General features: G+C 31.9%; 4 protein-coding genes across 7 annotated transcripts; 1 reads left to right on the forward strand and 3 right to left on the reverse strand.

Moving 5' to 3' along the window:
* Nucleotides 1–282: 282 nt before the first annotated feature.
* LOC131847857 (F-box/LRR-repeat protein fbxl-1-like) lies at nucleotides 283–2,550 on the reverse strand. 2 transcript variants are annotated; one of them, XM_059197540.1, is made up of 2 exons: nucleotides 2,301–2,550; nucleotides 283–2,050 (listed from the first exon to the last, which is right to left on the reverse strand). In XM_059197540.1, exon 2 carries the CDS (start codon nucleotides 2,016–2,018, stop codon nucleotides 960–962), a length of 1,059 nt encoding a protein of 352 aa, XP_059053523.1. In that variant the 5' UTR covers nucleotides 2,019–2,050; nucleotides 2,301–2,550; the 3' UTR covers nucleotides 283–959. The 2 variants fall into 2 exon arrangements, with proteins under 2 accessions (XP_059053523.1, XP_059053522.1); XM_059197539.1 differs by having other exon boundaries at nucleotides 2,290–2,550.
* A 3,944-nt stretch (nucleotides 2,551–6,494) lies between these two features.
* Nucleotides 6,495–7,322, reverse strand: LOC131847860 (large proline-rich protein bag6-B-like). The gene is made up of 2 exons (XM_059197543.1): nucleotides 7,189–7,322; nucleotides 6,495–7,104 (listed from the first exon to the last, which is right to left on the reverse strand). Exons 1-2 carry the CDS (start codon nucleotides 7,320–7,322, stop codon nucleotides 6,495–6,497), a joined length of 744 nt encoding a protein of 247 aa, XP_059053526.1.
* A 728-nt stretch (nucleotides 7,323–8,050) lies between these two features.
* LOC131847862 (glutathione S-transferase 1-1) lies at nucleotides 8,051–13,569 on the forward strand. Of its 3 annotated transcripts, none has more exons than XM_059197552.1 (6): nucleotides 8,051–8,072; nucleotides 10,131–10,297; nucleotides 10,745–10,878; nucleotides 11,335–11,401; nucleotides 11,845–12,048; nucleotides 13,414–13,569. In XM_059197552.1, exons 2-6 carry the CDS (start codon nucleotides 10,157–10,159, stop codon nucleotides 13,567–13,569), a joined length of 702 nt encoding a protein of 233 aa, XP_059053535.1. In that variant the 5' UTR covers nucleotides 8,051–8,072; nucleotides 10,131–10,156. The 3 variants fall into 3 exon arrangements, with proteins under 3 accessions (XP_059053535.1, XP_059053533.1, XP_059053534.1); XM_059197550.1 differs by lacking the exon at nucleotides 8,051–8,072 and adding an exon at nucleotides 8,840–8,901; XM_059197551.1 differs by lacking the exon at nucleotides 8,051–8,072 and adding an exon at nucleotides 9,421–9,501.
* A 2,066-nt stretch (nucleotides 13,570–15,635) lies between these two features.
* Nucleotides 15,636–24,154, reverse strand: LOC131847852 (carboxylesterase 5A). The gene is made up of 11 exons (XM_059197526.1): nucleotides 23,955–24,154; nucleotides 21,891–22,075; nucleotides 21,337–21,401; nucleotides 20,614–20,751; nucleotides 19,531–19,812; nucleotides 19,125–19,191; nucleotides 18,656–18,805; nucleotides 17,978–18,229; nucleotides 16,684–16,821; nucleotides 16,244–16,550; nucleotides 15,636–16,103 (listed from the first exon to the last, which is right to left on the reverse strand). The coding sequence occupies exons 1-11, from the start codon at nucleotides 24,152–24,154 to the stop codon at nucleotides 15,845–15,847; spliced, it is 2,043 nt and encodes a 680-aa protein (XP_059053509.1). The 3' UTR covers nucleotides 15,636–15,844.
* Nucleotides 24,155–25,871: the final 1,717 nt, after the last annotated feature.

Below are 25,871 nucleotides of genomic sequence, written 5' to 3' on the forward strand. Positions count from 1 at the left end.
TCTTGTTTTGTATTTAAGCCCTAAAGATAGGCAGAATATAAATTATATTATATTAAAGCATTTTATATTACTATTTTTCTAAATAATGTTCTTCAGTAATATATTATTACTACAGACAACTCTGCTTTAAATGGTGACATAATTGCTAAAGATTTTTAAAAAATTATCTTGTAGGTGAAACCTAATATTTAAATTAACAATTCAATGGACCTGAAGAAACCGATTAGAATACATAATATCAATAAGTGAATAATTTTGTATAATATTTTTATATAATAAGTATATTAAGATCTATAAAAGTGGGTACTTTAAGTATCTGTCTTCCTACAGTGTGGAAGATGTACTAACATTTAAAAATACTGATTCTAAATACTTATTAGTTGACACATTCACAACACAACCTACATACTAAAATTAATAGTATCTATTAATTTAAAATAAATTTATCAATTTTTTAAATACTTTTTGTCATGGAGTTATACACAATCATTTTATATTTCGCTAATTGAAATAATATTGTGATATTAAGAAGAATTTATAATAATATTATTAAATTTATAAATTCTCCTTAGTGTAATATTCTATGAAATAGTTTATTCATGCAGTAATTTATTTTATATGTAACATAATTTTCTCAGAATAATTATCAATATGAAATTGATTTATAATTTAGAATAGAGTTAATGATCAAATTTTCATTGAGTTTTTCAATAATATTATAAATTGCTACTTATAATCAGGCACTATTTCATTAAAATTTAGATGTCATGAACTGTTCAACTACTTTTTAAACTAATAATTATAAAGCTAAATAATGTGTGTGCTTATATGTAATTTATTTAATATACACATATTACTATAATTTGATTTAAAGGCAATCACACATTGAACTGTTACATTCAGGTGGCGGACGGATGTCAAGCTGCTTCTTATTAACCAACTTCATAAACTATTTTACTTCAATCAAGTAATAATTGTATATCAAACATTTTTTCTAATTCAGATCTATTGAAATCAGGGGCTATAATAAAAGGACATAGATAGAATGAGAGTTCTTTAAGATTTGGCGCACTAGTCTTTATTACTTTTGCAACCTGCATAGTGATGTGCAAACATCTGGACAGACTCAAGTATGTCAAATTTTGAAAAGTGTTATTAGAAAAATAAGCAAGTAAAGCACTTGTAGAGAAATATCCATGACGCAGCTTTAGAGAATGTAAGTTTTTCAACCTATACAAGTGCAACAAACTGGAATCAAATAATGTTTTACAAGTCATGATATGGAGCACCTGTAGGAATTTGCAGCTGGCTATATATCTTATAATGTCATCATTCAATGTATCCCCATAAATATGCAATGCTCGTAAAGTGGACTGTTTAGTTTTCAATAATGATTCTAGAAAGTCTGCTGGAATATTTTTCATTTTCTCCATACTAATACTGACTAAATTTTTACATTCCAACATGCTGTACAAACTACTGTGTGTTAATGCAAAATTTGATAATACCAGAGTCTCCAGGTACCTCAATTTTTCAAATGGTAGATGGTATACAAAATTTCCATTAGCATTCTCTGGATTCTGTACAATCAGGGAGTTACGAAAACTCAAGAATTTTAAATTAGGCCAATGTCCGAGATCCTCAAAAATACAACTATCAACTTGTGAAATGCTAATTTCTAAATGAGTCAAATTTGGGCAGTAGCTTATTAGGGAAGACCTAACCTGAGAATACAACTTGAAATACTGTAATTTAACATTTTTTAAATACTTGGCGACAAAAGGCACAATACTTTCACTAATCCTGACATAGTTCTTCATACAGACTATAAGACGTGTGTTGTCCCAAACACATGGTGTGAGGCACAGTTGTTGCCATCTAATGCAGACTTTAGCCACCGTCAATAGTGATTCAAAGTCAATCATGGAAAATATATATATCAGTATTTCATTCGGCAGATCATTTATAGTAAGAATATTGCTGTTTAATTGAACACCTGTCATCTCGAGGTGCACCATGTTTGACGACAGTAGGCCACACTATGGTAGTTCTGCAACCAATAAATTAGAATAACTTCACTCCACACAGCACTAAACATTAATAGAAATCACAGAAAGTAACAGAGTTGTTAACTTCAAGGAGGTCATATGTAGTCAATTCATTATATTCGTGAAACAAGACAACCAATTAACTTTAAGGTCACGCTCCTTGGATGAAAAATGAATATTAATTTAATACATGTACATATTCATATTGGCATTATATGTGTATAGCAACATATATAATTACCTCGGAATTACCTTGCTTCCTAATCGAGATAATCGTAATGTTTGCTTTACAAGAATCATAATTTAAGTGAACTATAATAGAAATGGAGTTAGATGTTCACAATATAAAAATCAATCAAAAGCAATAATCTTCATTTGGGATTAAATATTCCATTCTAAAAATATTGAGAATGTTTAATAAATCAATTTTTATGCGAAACATTAAAAATAACTTTCATCTTGATACTATTTTTGTATGACGTTCGTTATTTGGTTACTTGACGTATTCTTGACATTAATGACATTATTAGAGTAGAGTTGCTAGATCGCTTTTGTGAATCCCTAAAACCATATCAAACAATTTTCTTATAATGTTAATATACTAAATAACACCAATGTTTTATAAGTAAACTGCTCAGAGTATATTCATACTGTATTGATTAATTAAATTTAAAATAACCAACAAGCCATTGTGAATTTCACCTTACTTGACAATTACGCTTACCCAACGTACATATATATTTAGTATATGTCATGATTACATTAAATACATTTTAAACTGCTTTCTTATTAGGTTGCCAACCTGAAAATAATTGTACGATAAATAAAAATAGATGAATTACATTCATTCAGAAATAATATATTTCGTTGAATTTCCTTTACAAAGTTTTAAAAGTAAAATGAGGTATCTCGTCAGATATACCATCCTTATCATCGTCGTATAAGATAGTAAAAATAATGAATAGGAATAAACAACATATGTAAAATAAGTGTCAATAAATCTTTATATGTATACTAGAATACAAATTAATAAAATAATAACTAAATTTTACAAGACACTTTTGCTCACTTTTGAACATTAACCCATGAATTTACAAAAATACAAAATACCCCAAATAATTGAGAAGTAGTCTAATATAGCAATGCTATAATTTGACATTGATAGCACTATGTTTTTTTTTATTAATATGTTTTACGGTTCTGGATACTGCTTATTAGTATTGCCAACTCCAAACGTTTTTATGAATTTTTACTCAGAACTTATAATTTCAAGATTTCTGTTCTATTCTAGAAAAATCTACTGTTTGTGTGCCGGTTTAACTTCGACTGCCAGTAATCAATACATTCACGAGCAGAATATTATGCTCGTGAATGTATTGATCTGTAGTCCCAGAAATGTAGTCAGCGGTAGTGCCCACATGAGCCTAAGCGTGTGTAAGCAACATTTTAGTATACACCAAATTTGGCTCAGAATATCTGAAATTAAATTAAAAAAAAATAGTACACGAAATTAAAATTGTACAAAACTGTTTATAATTAATATAAACGAAAAAATTAAATTAAATAGAACACCTAATATTTTATCAAATCATTTACCATTTCCGGTATTGCCTGTCTTCGTGCTTAATTGCAATTTAATAATTTGAAACATATCTCTAGGTATAAACTTATCGCATAATTTTAAGAATTCTTCTTTGGTCACACTATCTAAGTCACATTTTTTATTATTTTTGGCTTCCCTAAGTTCAAATGCCAATTTTCTCTTTCTTGGAGTATCGGCTGAAAGGTGAAGAGGTGTTTGTGTTGATCTACTTTCAACTGTTCGAATAACAGGATCTGTTTGAATACTGCAAGATCTTTGGCCTTCCAAAGTAATTATTTTGTTGAAAGAACAATGTGAACTTGAAGATTCCTCATTAATAGGGAAACATTTAGTTTTCAGGTTTTCTTGTATGGGGACTTGGAGCTGTGCATCTCCACGTTGACTCGTTGTTGCACCGTCATTAGATGGCAAATTGAGTGTTGGAAAAGCACTGCCAAATAAAAATTTTACAGTTCTGTTCTTAGAATACTTAATGTAGGTTTTTTCGAAGTGGTCTTCGCATATTCTGTATTGTTGGCTTACTTTATCGTGAAGAAATTTTGCAATGAGATCTTCTCGACCAACAGCTTTTAACCATTCATTTCTCCTATAATAAAAATAATGTTAGTTTCAATTGGGTGGCGACCATTATTAGTGAAAGTTTATCACTGATAATTGACAGTATTTTTATATATATAATATATAAAAATACTGTCAATAATAGTCGTCGTAAATAATTAATTAATATATATATATATATATATTAATTAATTATTTATTATAAATAATAACCTATTTATCACTAAGTCCATAACTACTTGGACCCTAAATTACCCTTTGAAGTGAACAACTTGAACAAAAACAAAATACTACTAAAGTCAGGTGGTGTATGCTAATTGACTTTAAGCACTTAGGTACATACACCTATATATGTTATTATAATCAATGTGAATGTATTTTGGATAAATTCAAGTTCTCCAGTTTATATAAGAAGTGCTGTACTAGAACGTAGCTTTCTTGTATAGCACTCTTGCACACTTATATAGAGGCATAGGAAGAAACAGAAACAATATATATATATATAATATTGTAACCAAATATTTACTTACTTAGCAGAGTCCTTAGGGTAATTGAAATATGATTTATTTTTATGTTTTCTATTATTGTTCATACATACTGTACAGTACATGCTTATGTCGTATTTTTTATTAGAACACTCAATTAATTGATATTTGAAGAGCGTAAACAAATACGACACACGCCGCGCAGACCCTGAATTTGAGCACTGGCCAAACGAAGGCCGAGCCACTCCCAGCCAGTGCCCGAATGTAGTAGTGTTGTAGACGTTGTCCTGATAGATCCTTCTCTCTCACTCTTTAGGTATCTCACGTTATAGGTAATTGGTGCTGTAAATGTAAAGTATAAAAATAGATGATACTAGGTACATATTAGCTTGGTAGTATGATTGATTTCTATTCTATCTGTATATCACGAGATCCCATTCTTCTCTAATATAGAAAAGGTTTTCGGTTAATATCTACATACAGCTCACAACGCCATCTAGTCCGAAAATAAACAGATCTTTTGTTATAGATAGGTACTAGATAATTGATATAAATATATATAGTAATAATAATCTCAGGACAATTCACACAGTGCCATCTAGTCCTAAGTTAAGCTAGCTAAAGCTTGTGTTACGGGTACTAGATAACTGATACAAGTACATAGATATTTTTTTTTGTAAATACATACATATTATACATAGAAAACACCCAGACCGATACAAACAATCATACTCAAGAATACAAATGTTTTATTTGTGCCGTGCGAGGAATCGAACCCGTGACCATCGGACGTAAAGCGGTGTGCTAGACCGCTAGACCACCGAGGTTGTCAATATATACCTACCTACATTTTGTGAATATATATAATATACTAAATATATATAAAACACACATAATTGTACAAACAATTATACACATGAATACAAATGTTTGTACCGTGCGAGGAATCGCACCCGTTACCATCAGAAGTAAGGCGTAAACAAACAATGACAAAATAATACTTTTTAGTACTAAAAAGAAACAACACATTCACAAAATTGTCACCAACATCATTTAAATAAGTGCTTATTTGTTTGTTTAACATTCACATCCTAATTACTAAAGTAATTCTTATGAAATTTGGAATACGTGTATCTACTATGTAGATGCGGGAGAACTTGGACCTATAAGTACATATTTAGTATGGTTCCTCATAACTCGTATAGTTTCAATTTTTGATTTATAAATTGTAAATAACTATTCCTATCGTACCTTTATCTATAAACCTTTTAATTTAAGTTAGGTACTTGGCCTGCTATTTTGAGAAAAAAGTTAACCTTAATAGGTAAATTTAAGTGCGGTTTTATTATATACGTGCAGCTATTTAGCTATGAAAAGGTAACAAACGGACAATTACGCTTTCGCACATATAATATTAGAACAGAATTAGAATTCGTCAAACATAAGTTGTCCTGTTTTATAGTGCCTATCTAAGCAGGTAATAAAAAATATAACAATCCTTGACAGTTCGTACTAAACAAAAACAAACTAAGCAGAAGAAAACTGAAAGATAATGCCTTCAAAAATGCACTGGCAATTGCGTGGCAATTTAGTATTACACAGACATATGCCGTGTCTGTAACATGAACTTGTTATCTCATATTATCTGTAAAACACCACATCGAATGGACGTTGAGGTTTGAGTGAGCCAATAAAACCAGAACCATAATTTTGATGTTTTATTCATAATTAATAAATATATATATAGCATATTATATAAAAGAAATACAAAATAGATGAGAATATTTTCTCACCATTTATTTATAGAACTGGTGGCAAATATGTCGGTGCAGGCGTTGATACAACTCCATATCCCGGTGTGGAAGGTGGTAAGTATTCGGTATTAGGTTTTGGAGCAGGGGTTGCAGTAGGTGTCGGGGTTTGGGCTAGAGTTGGTACAGGTTGTGACGGTGGAGGTGGAGTGGCTGGTTTTGGAGGTAAATATTGCGTTTCAGGCAGTTGTACAAGGTTAGGTAGAACAGTTGGACTTATATTCACTACATCAGATAGCCCACTTTCTGTTGTACCTGCTATCGGAGGAAGATACTTAGGAGCGTTAGTCGATACACTTCCAGACTGAACTGCACCCATGTTTGAAGTTGGTGTGTTATAATTGTAACCAGTAGGGCCTGATGCTATTAGGCTACCCAATGTAGCAGAATTTTGAGTTCCGTAATTATAACCAGATGCAGTTCCAGTCGAGCTTGCCTGTGCGGTATTTTGGACGCCGGAAATTTCTCCTGTACTGCCAGCACCAACAGAGGCGCCAGCGACAGCTGTAGAACCAGCAGTCGAAGAGGAGTAGCCGATATTGACGGTGTCTCCATTCGATGGCACCGGATAGGCATAATACATCTGTTGCTCCTGAATCCTGTCAACATTTGGTGCTTGAGTGGACACCGGCGAAGGTCGAGATGGCAGATCAAAAGATATATTCGGTTTATCATACACATACCCGGCTTGACGCGTCACGCGAACATTTTCAGGATTATAGCTTTGTTGACTTGATTGCACATTCAGGAAATCCGCTTCAACATTCAAAGAGATAAGATACAAAAAACCCATTACATATTTTTTAGTTACACACATTTTTGGAACGTCAAGATATTAACTAGAATTACATCCACAAAAAGACAGTTTTCCCTTTTGTTTGCCTTTATTTATAATAATTTCGAGGAAGTTATCTCTGCAATATTGTGACATACTTAAACTACTTCCATAGTTAACCCTTCGACTGCATCTAGATAAAATTGTTTTTCGCTTATTAAATTAGCATAATTTTTCTATTTACTTTAAATGATCACAATATAAATATATGTGCAGTAAGTTTGCATACTGTTGAAGGTTTTCAAGATGCGCGGGATTATTTTTTACTATTTCAACTTGATTTCAATACTTTGTTACATTTCAATATCATCTTATTTTATTTCTAAATCAATTTTTATCAATGAAATTGATAACTAGCTGATGGTAAGTAGTAAACGTCGTCTATATACATAAACAGCACATTGTTATGTGATGCATTACCACTAATACTACTCTCATAGGATTCACTTTCGCATAAAATAATATTTTCCACATAGATTCCAGATATATTCCAGTTCGTCATGTCTCCGAAACCTGTTATTTCACTACCTTACCCTAACTCCACAACAGGAAAACGTGAAACATGTACTTAACATGTTTCACGTTTTCCTTACATATTTTTTCATAATAACATGAAAAATTATATTTTTATTATTAGCGCTTATTATGAGAAGCTTGCCAACTAGAGGGTTAATGTGGTTTAGCAAAATTACGAAGAAGATTAACACAATGCAATTGCCCTCAGTTATACAGGTACTTACCGACTTATAACTATTTTACTTGATTATAACTATTCTTTGCTTACGAATTATTGTAGCTGTAGATAAATATATTTATAGCTATTTTAAATAATAATTTCCTTTCTGTTGAATTCTTTCTGTTATATGTATTTCATATGGTAGAAAGAATTAAACAGAAAGGTGGAGTTTATAGAAAAACTATTTTATAATTAAAAGTACATCAATTATAGAATATCCAAGGTTCTTGAGAACCTCAGAAAATCAACGACCATTCCTGCAAGAGTGTCTGACATGCCTAATTACTTATAAGTTGTGATTTCTGATCTCAGATTAAGTTCTAATAAGGTTGTGGTCAAAAATAAAAATATCTTAGAATTTGAAAGACACATAGTATGAAGTCGTTTATATACAAGCAATGTTCCTGTTCGAAAATGGCTGAGAAATCACTGACTAAGCAAAACACCTTCGTGTCTTTATATTTGGTCTCTGCTAAAAGAGACAACACAAAAGCAATGTAAAACAATCTTAATAGTTCAAAAGTAGGTTAACATCTTGTGCATATTGAATTAAAGATAAATTACTAAATTCTTAGTTTACGCCAAGAAAAATGAAGCACTAAGAGAAAAAAATTTCGCACACTTGATCGAAACACAACTTAAGTCATTTGTTAAACAATATTATCATCTGTTATGCTATATTCTTACAGAGATATTAATAACATGTTTCAACATAAACTGTAGGATCAATCCAACCAGTTAAAGTGAAAGGGAATTGTTAATATTCAGTGTACGCATGCGCAGAGTCAATAGCAAACGTTATATTAGTGACACACTGTATTTTAGGTTCGTATCCAAAAGTTATTTTTTAACCAAAACATAAGAATACTAAACCATTTTTTTTCTGTATTTACTTTTGTGTATTTTTGGGCATGGCATGCGATTTGTTGGCCAGAATTGTGATTCTATTTTGACATTTTTTTTAATACAACAGATGTATTTACTATTATTAATCTTATTGTTTTTGTGTGTTTGTTAAACAAATTTATGAAACATTGCTTATTTAGCAATAACCAAATTAAATATTTTATAATTTGCGTCGCCTATTTATTTTCTGGACAACATATTTATCAGCATCGTTATTATTACTATTATCATCTAGTTGTAAAACAGATGACAAATTTTAATTTTCCTAAATTTTATTATTCTACACAACTTAGGCCCTTTTGACTTATCTAATGTTATATTAGAAGAAAAAGTTAAATTGTGTCAGCTTTAATTCTCTCTGTAGCCCGATGTGGTGAACTGTTGTAGCCTTCAAAACAAGTTTAGTCAGTTCCAGTGGCTGCAAGCGAAGTGATTACTGTAATTTCAAATTACTTGTACCATTGTCAACCGAATTTTAAGAAGAGGAGGTTCTGAATTGTGCTGTTGTTATGAGAAGGAGTAAATTAAAATATTTTTGAATATAGATTACAGTCATTGGAGAAAATATCAATTTCAGTATTAGATATCATGAATCGATTGACTGCAAATTTAAATGTTGTCTTCTTTACGTCGCACCTCAATAAACCTCGAATAAATTTGAAGAACTTCCATACATGAGTGATGATAAGATAAGAATACTCTTATTTAGATAGGCTTGTTTACATTTTTAATAATCCGACTAGTAGGAATGTGGGCCGAATAATATTATATTTTGTACAAAAAATATTGTAACATAATCGTCAATAAAGTTCAGCACTCCACAGAACTAATATCACTCTTAGACGTAAAAGAATAATCTCTGCCAATTTTAGATATGGCGCTGGGACAGGTAGATAGACATTTGAATAAAGACGAAGTTTTTTATTTAGTCAGAAGTAGTCAGGACACTAGAAAGTATCTATCTTTAAATTAGCCAAGAATCCTGTGACAAATGTAAAATATAGTCGAGTGTGACGTTATTGACTCGTATTCTGAAACTTTAGATTTCACAAATTATTGTATATTTCTTTTTTAAATTTAGACTTGACGAGTTGTTTCTAAGGAAAGAAGAAATTATAAATGATTTCATTATTCAATTTATATTACAGCTAGATTAGATACACAGTGAAGAAAAATGGTACTTAAGCTATACGCCGTGTGTGATGGGCCACCATCTTTGTCGGTACGTCAACTGCTGGCCAAGCTGGAGTTGCCTTTTGACTTGATCGACGTCGACTATTGTGCAGGGGATCATAGGACACCGGAATATGCATTGGTAATTGTCTCTCTGGCTATCTTCACATTAGAATCCTTTATTCTTAAATCAAAGCTATCCTGAATCAACTACATATATTCCTTCCGAAAGTGTTAAAAAAAATGTACAAATAGATAATTTTAAAACCTTTTCATTCGAATATTTTCTAGTTATTTGGGATAGGCATAGTATATTTTTGCTTTCCTTTTTAAGACACTAAATAACGGCCACGGAATGAATTAGTCATCTTTTCTACCACCTATCTCTTCGTCTATTACGTCGTCGTCTATCTTTCTTATGTTTTGTGTCCATCTACTTACAAAGTAATTTTTAAGTAGGTAATGATTTTCGTCTGCCACCACCTTCTAAATAAGTTAACCTCCTTTATCTTATCTTATTAATTATTAATATTACTTACAGGCTTTTATTATGTACTTATTTCATATTTTATTTCACTTCCCATTTTAGATGAATCCTCAAAAAGAAATACCAGTATTAGACGACGATGGATTCTATCTGAGCGAGAGCAACGCCATATTGCAGTACCTATGTGATAAATATAAGCCCGGTACCTCGTTGTATCCAGTGGACCCTAAGATAAGGTTAGACAATACAGAAGTATTTTCTTATTTATTCAAGTATATAAAATGTGAGGGCAAACGTTGACACAAATATTTACATTAATTTCTATAACTACAGCGACTACTCTGAACCAGTATCCAGTTTCTTGACATCCTTGAGTATCCTTTGTTAGCTACTTCTATTGACTATTATGAATAAAGCAGTCCTTAACATCATATATTACGGGCATGAGGCTGCTTAGTCCTTATCTACTATTTTAAAAAATTACCTGCTCTCAATATACTTACTATTTACAATTTGCTCCTCGTTGGTCTTCACTTTATGAGTTCACATTTTTTATCTGATGGTAAACAGTCACCGTAACCTATAGTCGCTTGAAACACCAGGCATGTCACATGTTGCCGACTCTTAAAAAACTATACATGCTTGTGACATAAATATTTTGATTAACCATTATTAATGTAATCATGTTTTAGAGCCATCATAAATCATCGCCTATGTTTCAATTTATCAACGTTCTATCCAAGCATTAGTGCTTACACGGTAAGATTTATTTTTTTATTATGCAACTCTATTGTGAATCAATTTAAATCAAAAATCATTTACTCATACTAGAATGAATTTAAAAATTCATGAAGACATTTAAATTTTTGTCCCTCAGTTACACTTACACTTAAATGTGTACCAGAGAAAGTATTGAGAACCATAATGTTAAAATTTAATTATCCATGGGTAGAATTGACTTTGTCCTAAACAAGTTATGATCTTGAATCCTTTTTTATGTAACTAGTATGGCAAACATTGATAAAATTTAGGGTTGTATGATTTTTTAATGCCAAAATAAAAATTTACTAATCCCGTATCACTTAGGGATATAAAAAATAATTCACATCCAACTGCATGTACACACTAAATTTTATAAGAATCATTCAAATCTTTTCGGAGAAGTTTTGTTAAAAAACACCTTTAAATCTTCTTCGTTCCAGATGGCGCCCATTTTCTTTGATTACGAGCGCACTCCATTGGGTCTGAAGAAAATTCATATAGAACTTGATGTGTTTGAGACCTACTTAGAACGACTGGGTACAAGTCACGCAGCTGCAAACCATGTCACCATCGCAGACTTCCCACTTATTAACTCCATCATGACACTTGAAGCTATCGATTTTGATTTCTCCAAATACAAAAGAGTAAGTGTCTAGAACTTGTAATTATAAATAGTGGTCGACCAATGGTCGTAATTCGAACTTAATTAATTAACATTCAATAAGACTAAAGGCAAACAATATTAATATATTCTCAATTTGACCACTGAGTTTAATAATAATAATAATAAAGAATAATAATCTCAAGACAATTAACACAGCGCCATCTAGACCCAAGTTAAGCTAGCTAAAGCTTGTGGTACTAGATAACTGATACAAATACATAGATAATTTTTTTTCGTAAATACATACATATTATACATAGAAAATACCCAGACCGATACAAACAATCATACTTATGAATACAAATGTTTGTGCCGTGCGAGGAATTGAACCCGCGACCATCGGACGTAAAGCGGTGTGCTAGACCGCTAGAGCACCGAGGCCGTCAAATTAAAAAAGTATATATATATGCGTGTGTTTCAAATACATGGTAGTGTCTGTAATGCTTTTTTATTGACCTTCGTAAAAAGGGGTACAATATTTAAAATTATAATGTAATGATAGTAATTAAGTGCTTGAGCTGGAGACAACAATATTTTGTAATCGGTCTAACAAAAGGTTACTCATTATACTAAGTAATTATGATTATCAGTTTCATGTAAAAGACAAAGCCCTTGCTAGTAGCCTGAGTAATCGACGCTCTCTTATGATTGTGTGACCATGCTGACTCATCTTGTAACTTTTAGCACCAGCCCTTTTTTAATTTTGCTTTATTCATAAAAGTGGTCTTAGTGTATTTTTGACGATTGTTGTTACCGTCACTAGCGATTCTGAACAAATTTTGTAACTTCCGGTTTTTTTGGTAATTCGAATGGCAAACGAACATACGGGTCGCCTGATGGTAAGCGGAAACTGTTGCGTGTATACGTGGATAGCACTATGAACATCACGTTCTCATGGGACTCCAGATATACCACTCATGGTTGCCATTCTAGAGCTCTGAGATACCATGTATTATACATGTCGTACTGTAATTCGTATCATCATACAGTACCTAATCGTCGGGACTGTAATTTTGTGCCAATAAAATCACATTGCTTTGGAGTATATAATAAATATACCTAATTAGATTATCCTTATTTCATATCTTCCATTTAAGCGACACGTAATTTAACTTTTTTGCTGTTTAGTTGGAATGAATATTTTTTTTCCTTTAAAAAACGAACTAAATTACTATAATACTTGTATATTTTAAAATTTTTTTACTTACATACCCAAGTATTTTTAGTAATTTCACTTTAAATAAATTTAGTACCTGTAACAGCACACACAGGTATAGTAGATACTAGAATTAGACAGTCAAGGAATTTAGTTGATTATTATAATATATGTTTTTTTACATTTCAGATTAGTAAATGGTATAATGATTTTAAACAAAACTATCCAGATCTATGGAAGATATCAGAAGACGCAATGAAGATAATACAACATTTCGCTGCCAATCCTCCCGATTTATCGAAACTCAATCATCCCATTCACCCAATACGTAATGTTAAAAAATAGAAAACACAATAAAACTTTTATTTTTTATACGACAACAGTTGACAAAAGTCATTGATTTCATAAATTGAATATATTACAACATACTCAGTATTAAAATAAACTTAATCCTATTCATAATGTTAATATCTAATAAATGTATATTAGACATTGAACTGCTCTGTAGATACTTATTAACGAATTATTTTCTTAAAATTTTAAAGAATTTTGCAAAACACTCTAATGTTAATTAAAAGTTTATTCAATGTAGCTATTAGTTTTTTATGGATATAAGTATATAAATGTAAATCCTCCCTTGCTTCTTGTGTAAAAGTTTTTATCCTTTATCTCAAGAGACGCATCTCTTCATGTATCCTAGACAAGAGTTTGAGCAGCAATCAGAATGAACACTACACTGGAAATAAACAATGATTCATTAGTTATTATATTCATTCTTATTTCACCGCTTCAAATTAATGAAAATTATTACTATACTATACTATTTTCACTGAATAGCTACGAGTAGCATCATCATCAACAATAATTTAGATATTAGCCTTTCATTATTAGATGTGTCCTACACCTATATGTAACAGATCTTTTTTAAAAATTAATGCTACTTCTTAATATGTTAATTCTTCAGATTAATTGTATTGTAAATATTACAAATTGATACTTACATATTGACCAATTGGCACACATTCTTTGTTGGGAGTAATAGGGGCTTGATTTGATGTTATTTCTTCAACTTTAACAGTATCTTTATTGTCCACAGCTATATTATCAGGTTTATCTTCTTTAACATCAGCTACGGGAACGATTTCGCCATTTTTTATTACATTACTGGTTACAATCTCGATAATAAGGACGAAAGATAAAACGATAGCAATAACACGAGACATTGTGTTCAAATTGTGTTCAACACTAACGGCTATTACTCAGAGTTGCATGATTATATGTTGTCAACAAATATGTGGCTTTTACGATTAACCTATACCCAAGTACGACACCCGCATACCTAAGTAGGTAACGGCAGATAAAGTAACAGTAAACAATGTGTAACAGGATGATTAATTTCTAGATAACTAAATAGTGATTCTAAAAAAGGAGAATGCCTGATTCTTCTGCATCATTCAATTCGATGTCATAGAAGCCAATAGGAGAATTTGTCATTGACTTTATTTTGGATGTTTGTTGTGTTTTGTTATAGTTAGTCATTTTTAAATTCTTCAATTATCAATTCTATATCATTATTTAGTGCCAAAGTAATTAGCGGGTGCATCATTTCATTATTAATAATTAACAAAGACATAGAAAATATCCAGACATTTGTAATCAAATACACATTGAAGACTTGAAAACTGATTGGTATATAATACGTCGATTAAACACAGTTTAAAATATAATAATTTCAGTAATGCGACTACCAAATAGACCAATGGCAAAGAGTCTGGCCATAATGGGCAACAAATCCTAAAAATATATATCAACCTATACACAACATTGTCTTATGTAGGTAAATCGTTGCTACTCTACTTTTTTCTGAGCCATCCATTTGTTTTTAACTATTCCAAATAGTTTGTAACAGTCACTTATTATTAATGGATACCTATTGAGCCTGATAAGCTGGCTATTAATGGGCAAAATAGAGTAATCTACATATGAGGGTTATACCTACCTAGTAATCTAGAAAAAAATTAACTACTATAATTAAGTATAACTCACTGTGAAGGTTTATCAATTGCCAAAATATGCTGTGTTAATTAAGTTAATAAATTAGCGACATTAGTAAAAATGTATCATAATATAAAGTCACTGCCTTTACGGTCGTTTCTCCGCTTCGTTCTTTTAAACCTTTAGATTTTAATAGGATACATATCACTATTTTTTATAGATTCACAGGAAGTTTATATGTATAATTTGTGCATATATATGCAAAATACATAAAGCACCGTACATTTGTGCGAACCCGAAGTGAATAGCTAGTTCTTATATATTATTAGATATATAAAATGTAGTCACAATGCAGTCTTATCTTACAATTTAAAATAACAATACTTAATAAATAGGATCTTGACACTCGAGTCGGATTTTATTCTTCATAATATGTGTTTTAAAAATAATACACACACCCTTATTTATAAAATATAAAATAATCTTATAATTATGTTAATGCCCCTGAGCTAACTTCTGAATTTATAAAAAGGATAACACTTTCTAATCATTTAAATGGGTTTATTTTTTATTTTGATTTAAATTAAAAAGTTTCCTTGCATGGTCGTATATCATCAATATTCTGTCATTGCAGACCTCTAAAAGGTATGTTGAAGACGCTTGGACTGTTGTTATTATTCTTTGAAGGTCGTGGTGGACGTGGCACTAAAGAGACTAATGGGGCTTGAGTATCCACTGGGTTGAACAAGTTGGGCACACCGCCGTTCCCTGTTACCGGCTTCAGTAAACTGGTTGGAAACTTGAGTAAACCATCAAACAGTTTCTTGCACAATTCTCCTGATGTTCTATCAGCCATATTGCCCCACAGTCCCATCTGGCAGTATCTGAACAAATTTAAAGGTACATTTGTTAAAAACTATCCAAGCATCCCAAAAAAATATTAGAAACCAAAGCTTGGAAGAAATTTGTGATGCGCTTTGAAACACTTATGCGATACTAAATATATTTATAGAGTTTTACCTACCTGAAATTCTTTCCTAGGGATATATCATTATCAATTTTTATATACTGATCATTATCCTTTGAAAATGGTAATAGTAGATTCGAGAATTTTGACTCCTTCTTTGTTCCTAGGGGATTTAGGCTGTGAGCAAACTCAGCTACCATGCCCACAAAAGACTTGCGAACATGAGCATCTGTTGATGAAATTTCGTCTTTTTCTATTGAATTTCCTTCTTCGTCCAGAGGTTCGAATAAATAGGCTAACTCATCGCCATGTGCTGGTCCCTTGATCGTACTCTTTTTTGCCTCTTCGCTTTCTTCATTGTTGTCTAAAATAATAATATCTTTGTTATGTGCAAAAATATAAATAAAGTATTAATGTTGCATGTTTGGCCGGACTCATACGGCAATATAATATAAAACAGATTTATAGTGATACTAAAATAATCTTATACTACTTACCGGCTAATATTACTCCAGGTAAGAAATGAGACCCTTTTGTAAGGTTTCCAACAAATTCGAAACTGTATAGATACGACGGAGCTCCAGTTGCCCACTCCTTGACGCTTTGGTATGCAGGGAAGTTGAACAAGGCGTCTCCTAAAGAATGAAGGTATTTTAATAAAAACACATTTTCCTTCAAACTCAAATCACTATATAATAATCGGAAGAGGGGAAAAAATCGGAAATAAATCGTGGAAGGAGCTAGAAACTTGAAATAAATTTCTAGATATATAACCAAGAAAGAAGGCTAAATCCTATAAATATACAGGAAAGGATATGGAATAAAAAATGAATTATTTTGGTACTGTATGTTTTAGTAGCTTTACATATTTTTTAGAGTAAGAAGATAATCTGAAGTCTAAATGGATATAATTTTTGTAGGAATGTAGCCGAGTTTTAACGAGTATATCGTATGTGTTAGATAGAATTTCAATATTACATAAATAATAATAAAATGGCAGAGGACGACTTAGAGCCCCGTATCTGGCATGCTATTGCCAGTGCAGGTAAAAGGATCTTTTTGAGAATACAAAAAATATAGGGGTCCTTTGTTAACCAGACCCTTTTTATACCGACCCTATAGGTCGGTGAGTCACGCAGCTGCTATCCTTGTTAATAATAACTTGCTTGGTAATAGTGGTTACAGTGAAAATAATATTCAGATATAGTTACCTAAAGATATTTGTATTAAGTTATACAAGACCCAAAGAGATATTATAAGAATACACTTAATTTGATCTTAATACTAACTTAAATATTCTATTTAAAATGTTAAATTCAGTAGGTAACTAACAATAGGCATAATATAATAGTTAATGCAATAGGAACAACAAACAACGAATAATTTGGTGTACCTGAATAATGAATAATTAATCATTTTTCTTCGAATTTATATCTTCATTAACATATAAAATATGGTCTCAATATTATAAAATTCTCGTATCGCGGTGTTTGTTACCAAACTCCAACGAAACGGCTTTAACGATTTTTTATTGAAATTTTATGTGCAACTAAATAACACCTATTTTTCATACCGCTCAATGGCAAAAAATATTTTTTTATATTATTATAATTTTACATTGAAAAATACATACAACTTAAAATTTTTACCCTTCTAGGTTTCTAGGCACTATCGACTCTTTTTTTTATAGCCATGATTTTACTTCTTCAGTTTGTGCTAATGGACAGACCAGTGGGATATAAAATAATTTCATACTTAGTAAAATAATATAAACATTGTATAGACACATACCTGTTGCTTCAACGATTTTTGTGAGTGCATCAACTGTTGTAATTGTATTCTCTACCGACTCATTTCTTAACGCCGTATATGATTGATAGAAATCACCCAATGGAAACACTTTTTGGACTTGATCCAACTTTAACGAAGAAATCAGTAGACCTTCTACGTCCGTGACGACATTTTGCAAACCTCCGATTATATCTTTCTTAATGAAGTCCGATACCTCTTGCAATTGTTTCTTCAAGAAATTCGAGTATTTACCTGAAAAAATCTTATATAATAATTCAAATCGTAAAATTAAAGTAATGCCAAGTCACACTTTCATTTTGTCGTCGTTTAATTTTTACCACTTTATCTTACATTTTTCTAAAAAGTCCAATATAGATTAAATACTAATCTACTACTGGAAGTTAATTATACAATTTGAATTTTCATTATTATTTACATTTGGGTTTTTGCAAGTAGGTATCATATATTTATATCATGTTACTTGTTAATAATAGATATATAGAACATATTTTATTTGCCAGATACAGTAAAGAAGAAACACAAAGAGATTTGTTAGATACAAAGGACACATGTATCGTTACAATAATAAGGTTAAGATTTTGTTTTTGTTAATTCATTAATTACAGAAAATAAAACCAGGAGGGATTTTATTCATTATATAATAGCTCAGACAAATACCGAATACAGCTCGTGACGTTTCTGCTGACGTGACACCGGTGAGCAGTGGAGCATGCTGTCTTTTCTTCTTGAGAGACGTAGCTGGCATTTCTTCTATCAGTATAGGTAGAGCACGATTATCATCTGAGCCTTCTACCCGTGCACCGGTACCTGAAAAATACAGAACCATACTTTTTGTACTAGACTGTACGAATGATGGGACAATTCAATGACGAGAGCTAATGAGTATATAGATATTGTTACAAAAATTTTACTAAGAATAACAGACGTAAAACAAAACTATCAATATATATAATACATAAAATAGTTTCCAACATCGTTCCAGAGAATCAGATTATTACGCAGTCTCCTTGAGGAGTATAGCCAGTATTAATATTTTTTTAAATTACCTTGATTCTTAATAACACTTTTTTGCACTACCATGCATATGCTCACTGAGTATTATGAAATATTAAGTAAGTACACTCACCAGCACGCCCTGCGACTTCATCCAAGAAATTTTGTGTGGTAAAATCTACATTTGAATCCTTATCCGCCTGTAAAATTATAAGGGTATATTAAAAATAATTAATAAAATCAAATATTTTTTCAAAATTATTATGACGTGGCCTACGTTGGTCTAGCGGTGTAGCATAGTTTCGTTGCGATATCAAATAAAAAACTTCTGGTATACTAGAACACGTTCCATTCAAACTCAAAGAATATTGATATAATAAACTAAATATTACCATACAAGTTTCATTTATTTAGACGTAATTATTGGATGTGATTTTGACCCGACCCAGATTCGATTGCATATCTGCAAAAAATATACAATGCACGGCAAAATAAAAAAATCAGCACAAATTACTTGATTTTAAATTTCAAATTGTTACCTGGATGATCTTTTCTACAGGAAGGGCCCTCAGACAAAGAGCAAGTCTTTCTACTGGTTTTGAAGGACAGTTAGTGCGAGTTGCTAATTCTTCAGCATATTTCTCTGGGTTAGAACGTACTGCGCCTGGTGATAATGGAGCTCCTGATAACGCGGCCACTCCTTTGGAGCTCCGATCTTCAGGCGATAGTGATAGAACAGATGCAGCACTGGCTCCAGAACCTTGTCCCATTATGATAACGTTGGACGGGTCTCCTCCGAAAAACTGAATGTAGTCTTTAACCTACAATATATTTGCATAAAGTTAGTATCTTATTACTGGGGGGAAGGGATAGCTTCTCATGAGTTTTGTTAGGGGGCCACCCATTGCCAGCAATGTGTGCTACAGTCAAGTTGACTTTCGGTCTCCCCAGAAAAATATTGTCGTCAATTGCGGCTTAAATGCTACATTCCATCATAAGTTATTAAATTAATTTCTCAGTAGGTACTGCATAGAAAGGATTATGACTAATGGTCAATATTGATTCCGTTGCTTTCACCTATATTCTCTATATAGGTGAAATATCATCTATATAGGTATATTAGACCTATAAGTGAGGAGTTAGGTTGATCTCTACGTGCTCCTCACAGTAAATCATCGTTATTAATTTCTGTTTAATTAAACATCTTAGTTTATCCTCATTCTATCTTACACTAGTCATCCGTCAAGAACATTAGGACAACTCCACCATTATTTAAAAAAAATATACCTCATAATTCCAAGTTACAATAAACTGAAAATCAAAAGTTAAAGACTAAATAATTTTATGAAATTTACAAGCTCCAAGCAAGGGGTTTTTTTTATTGGGCTACTGTGCCCGTAGTTTCAGCCGCGTGCAATTCAATGCCTATGTCTTATTCTGAAAAGCCATATTATAGAAAAGTTCCATTAAAATCCATTAAGTAGTTTTTATGTGAAGGAGTAAGAAACATCCATCCAACCATCCACAGTCACAAACGATACGAAATAATATTGCAGTCACTTCGCAAAAATATGAAACAAAAAGTGTTGTATTTCAAGAAGTTCAACAATGAACCAACTTACCCAACTCATTGCGGCGTGCAAGTCGAACATCCCAGCATTACCCGAAGCGTCTTTTTGACCATTTGTAATGAAACCCAGGGAACCCAGGCGGTACTGAGCCACCACCACTATGGTGTCTGCTTGCACCAAATGCTTACCCTTAAAAGTGATCATAAAACCAAAGATTAGTGTTTTAAAGTCAGTATATAGAGCTTAGAACAGAGAGAGCTGACAGAAGAACAGAGCTTAGAAGACATTTAATATACAACAACATAATAATTAGTTGGTAGATATTAATAAAGCAATATACTATTTTCTAACATAAGAATCTGATTTCTATCCTGTTCTTGTTTTTTTCTTATTAAATCATATGTTTGTATAGACTGTTTATAGACGAAACGAAAAAGTAAATCAAGACTACCTACAAAATTCTTTTGGAATGCCGTCAAGTAACACAACAACATGGTTATAATAAAATACTCAAGTAGCTAATGTTTAAGTACGTTAAAAATATATTTAACTTATCTGTCATTTAAACATACATATTAAAATTTTTCTTAGTGTAGCTCTATAATTTACTATATTTTATAAATATTAACTGCTTAATACCATGAATAGTAATTTACTATTTAAAGTAGATATAGAGAACTTAGTGAGATTGTGTTGTGAAAAATAACAAAATCATGTAATACTAGGTTTTCGACGATAACGATTTACTGTTAGTAGATTTCATAAAAAACATACCCCATATGGATGCGCCGAACCAGTTCTGTAATTACCGCCATGTATGAAGAATATAACAGGAGAACCTGTAAATATCCAAATTTTATTTTCAAATATTGCATAAACATAATCGTTTGTGGTACCCCGTCAGCATAAACCGTTAGCTCAGGAGGGCGCATAATTCCATTATCATCCATAAGACAAAAAATATTAAAGAAATTGAAATATAAATCAATATGACAATATTTATACTCATATTATCATTATCCACTAGCGGTGAAATTCTTTTTCTTATTGAAGAAAAATAAATACCTACTAATTATATTTATTAATACAGTTACATTAATTTCGGGTCTTAAATAACCTTTTAGGCAAATAGTTATTAAATCATTACATAGTAAAATATAGTCGCCGACGTTGTCTGTTCGCTAATATATATATTAAATTATAATGCAGTTTTCAGCAATAGAGATATAAATACACTCTGAACTATACAATTACTATTGTAAAGACCCGATTAAACAAAATAATGATGTGTACAAATCGCAAAAGTTGTTTCTTCCAAAGGAGCCCACCTTTTTCTTCTCCTGGCATTTTCGGACTGAAAACATTGAGGCAAAGACAATCTTCTCTTCCGAAGATATTCATTAACCTCGGCTGCGGACATGCAGAGCAAGGTTTGGATGCTGTTAACTCTCCGGCCAGGATCCGTCGCACGGGCCTCTGAAATCTCCGAGGACCCACTGGCGGTTCAGCGTACCTGTTAATTTAAGAAACAATATTTTTAGTTTGATTGTTCTTCGTTAGCTATGTACCAGATTTTATTATTTACGATTGTAATATAATTTCATCAATTTTTTTAAACTAAATTGATATAAAACTAGGGTATTCTATATTAAGTTTGATAGTCTAAGACTTTAAGAGGTCGAACGCGTAAGTACCTCAGGCTCACCTATTTCAGCCACCAAGCAAAGTTGCTTTGTAAGCTGTCTTTAGTTTATAGGGTTCAGATTAGGCAGTGAAATTACAGAATAAGGCATGACATCTTAGTTGTCTGGAGTGGTATCTTATGAGTGGTATCACGGGTGTCACATGATAACGTGATGTCCGTACTGCTGTTCATGTATCACCTTATTTGACAATCCAATTACGTAAGAAAAAAAGAAAAAATAAACATTAAGTAATGTTTGCTATAATAATGATATCAGAATCGTTTCAGGACCTTATGTATTTTTGGCACGACATACATATAAAAATAAATAATTTAAATAACATCCCGCAGATACGATTTAAAATTACCAGAATTGTTATCACAGTATCCGCAAATATTTCCACACTGTTTTATGATAAATTATGTTTTTGAACATTTTTATTCAATATGTATTTGTATTTGTGTATAATATTGAAAAGAACAACTTTTAGCTTTGCAATATTGATAAAATTTGTTTACATGTATATTTGTGTTATACACACATCAAATAGGTATATAATAATAATAATAAATTTACTACCCCCGTAAAAAGGGAGTATTATAAAATAATAATAATAATAATCTCAGGACAATTTATGCAGCGCCATCTATTCCCAAGGTAAGCCGTGCTTGTGTTATGGGTATGACAACTGATATAAATAATTAGATACATGTTTTAAGTAAATACATACATAATATACATAAAAAATCCCCGTATACAAAGTATCAAACTCATGAATACAAATGGTTGTACCATGCAAGGAATAGAACCTAGAAGCGGTATGTTAAACCGCTAGACCACCTAGGCCGTCAAATTATGAGGTATTAATCGAGTCAAAACAGTCTACAAACGGTCTCATATAGATTATATATTATACAAAAAAATCATCTCAATCATCTCAAAATTTTTTTTAATAATTATTTCAGTAATCATAAATTTAAATTGTGTGGATGTTTTTAAATTAAAAAAAAAGAAATCTTTTTTAAATAGGATAAGTAACTTCATTTTTTGCCTTTCTGGACATGAATGCGATCTATTTTGTAAAGTATTATAATTAAACTGCAAATGTTTGTTGCAACATAAATAACTATGTATAATGTAATGTAAAGTAAGACATTACATTTGTCGCCAAGACAGAAAAATACAATGAAATGAAACTCAACACATGTTGTGTTGAGTTTCATTTCCGGCATTTGAGTATGTAACTCTATACTGTCCTTTCTTTTGTAGTCTTTCTTTAATCTTAATTATAGACAAAGTGAGCAAATGTGAACTTATCTCTAAAATAGATCTAAACATATACAATTATTACAAATCTTATTTATAAAATTCTCGTGTCACAATGTTAGTTACAATACTCCTCGGAAACGACCGATTTATATGAAATTTTATATCCATATTCAGTAGGTCTGAGAGTCAGCTACTATCTATTTTTCAAAGTGATAAGGGTTGTCCAGCCCTAACAATTCTATTGTGATATAATTATAATTTTTCATAATGTTAATTCTTTAAAAATACTATACGACCCGAAAATTTTACTTTTCTATAATCAACCCCTATTTTTTAATAGTGATATTAATTTATATTGCAAAACAACGTTTGCGGTACTACACACAATACAAATAAACGACGAAACTAATCTATTAGGAAGAGATTGTTTAATCAAACCTTATCCCAAAAAATGTGTAGTAACCCAATTTCTGATCCTTAATTCCCTCCACTCGACAGCTCCGACCATATTTTTGCACGAACACGACGGCAGCGTCAGGTTCTGGTGGAGACGCCGGGTTCCCGCCCACAACGGCGTCCGCCGGCCACCACACACTTGTCACTACCCCACACCATATCCACAACCATACAGATCTCATTTTAACAGCTAAATAACATTAACCTTACATATGTATATTGCAATCTGTTCAAAACGGATATTGTTGGCGTCCTGTGATATCAGTACTTTGGCAGAAATAGAATTTTGCGGATTACAGAGTACTTTTTTCAGTGAATGACAATGATATGGAGACTAAAGACATACGCTGGCAGGGAACCAGTAAAAAAGGATGGGATTGTCTCGTAAAGTTAGATTAATAACTTAATACTGGTGCTAAATGCACAAATGCACAGGAATTAACCACATCTTGGATTGTTAATAATGTAGATTAATAAGCCCAACTCCATTTTTTTTTATGACTGATAATGAAATGGTGCACCCGCCTACACTAATGGTTTACGCTGGTGCCCGCCAGTGGAGGATGATAAGATGAACATGAGGTCAGGTCAGTTAGCCCATCGTGATAAATTCACCAGAAATTTATCACGATAGTTTCCAGGAGAAACCGCGTGGAGGTCAACCTGACATGGTACATTGCTAATAATGGGGTAATGAGTCCACATTACTAACAATCTGCTTCCCCCCAACAACTCCAGTAATGTACCATGTCATGTTGAGATGACACACGTTATTTCCAATGGAAACCATCTTGATAAAATCCTCATGAACTTACCACGATGGGCTAGCAGTCCTGACCTCATACTCGTCCTGTCATCCTCCACCGATGCCCCGCCAGCATAAACACAACACTCGTTAGCACAGACAGATGCACTATTACCATTAGGTATTATCCATTAAAATACACAATTTCATAGAAAACCGCGTGGAGGTCGACAATTTAGCCACCAGCTCTCACTAATTATTCATTAAAATGAGCTTCTAACATTAACTCGCCCCAGATGGGTACAATTTTTTTATAGTTGAATATGAACTGCATTTCCAGTCTGGAATAATGGTATATAACGACAATGTTCTTGATGTTAGCATATCTTCACCAACCTACCTTTGTACACAGTGCTCTGCATTGCCAATCGCTTGGTTTATAACTAGCTTACAGTTTCTGTTCACATATGGCAGTGATATTATAGGATTCAGATGCGTAACATCTTTGTTTTTTTTATTACTTTAATATCCGACACTAGTAGACGATAAGATAAAGTCATGTTAGTTAGTCCAACGTGGCAAATTCTCAGGAATTAATCACAATGGTTTGTAAGGGTTACCTCTGAGGAGGTCGTTGGAGGTCCTCGCGATGAGATCAACGTGTTAATTTACTTTGCTAGAAATTAGACTACTAGTCCCCAATACTAACAATCCCTTCCCTTGTTTAACGATGATTACTACTACTAGTTACTATCAATGGGCCGTCGGCTTCTTTTCAATTTATAAGAAAAAATAGGGAAGGTCTGTCTGGAGTCTGGACTGACTGACTGAATTGAAACTAAATATCACTAGACAAACAGAATAATTCTAGAAAAAAATATTCATAGTAAGTATCGATATATGAAAGCTAAAGGATACTCTTTTTGCGTATTACAACTAAAAAATAGAACATATAAATAAAATTGGAGTGTCTGTTTGTACATACACCAAAATAACATTTTTTACAAATTTTGTCTATCTGTTTATTCCGGCTAATCTCAGAAATGGTTGGATCGATTTTGACGGGATTTTTTTGGCAGGTAGCAGATGTAATAAGGAGTAACTTAGGGTACTTTTATTTTAGAAAAATAAAATAAAATTCCACGCGGACGAAG

The sequence above is a fragment of the Achroia grisella genome, unplaced genomic scaffold, assembly GCF_030625045.1.
Source record: "Achroia grisella isolate CSIRO2021 unplaced genomic scaffold, CSIRO_AGI_Agris_v1 utg544, whole genome shotgun sequence".
Taxonomy (NCBI): domain Eukaryota; kingdom Metazoa; phylum Arthropoda; class Insecta; order Lepidoptera; family Pyralidae; genus Achroia; species Achroia grisella.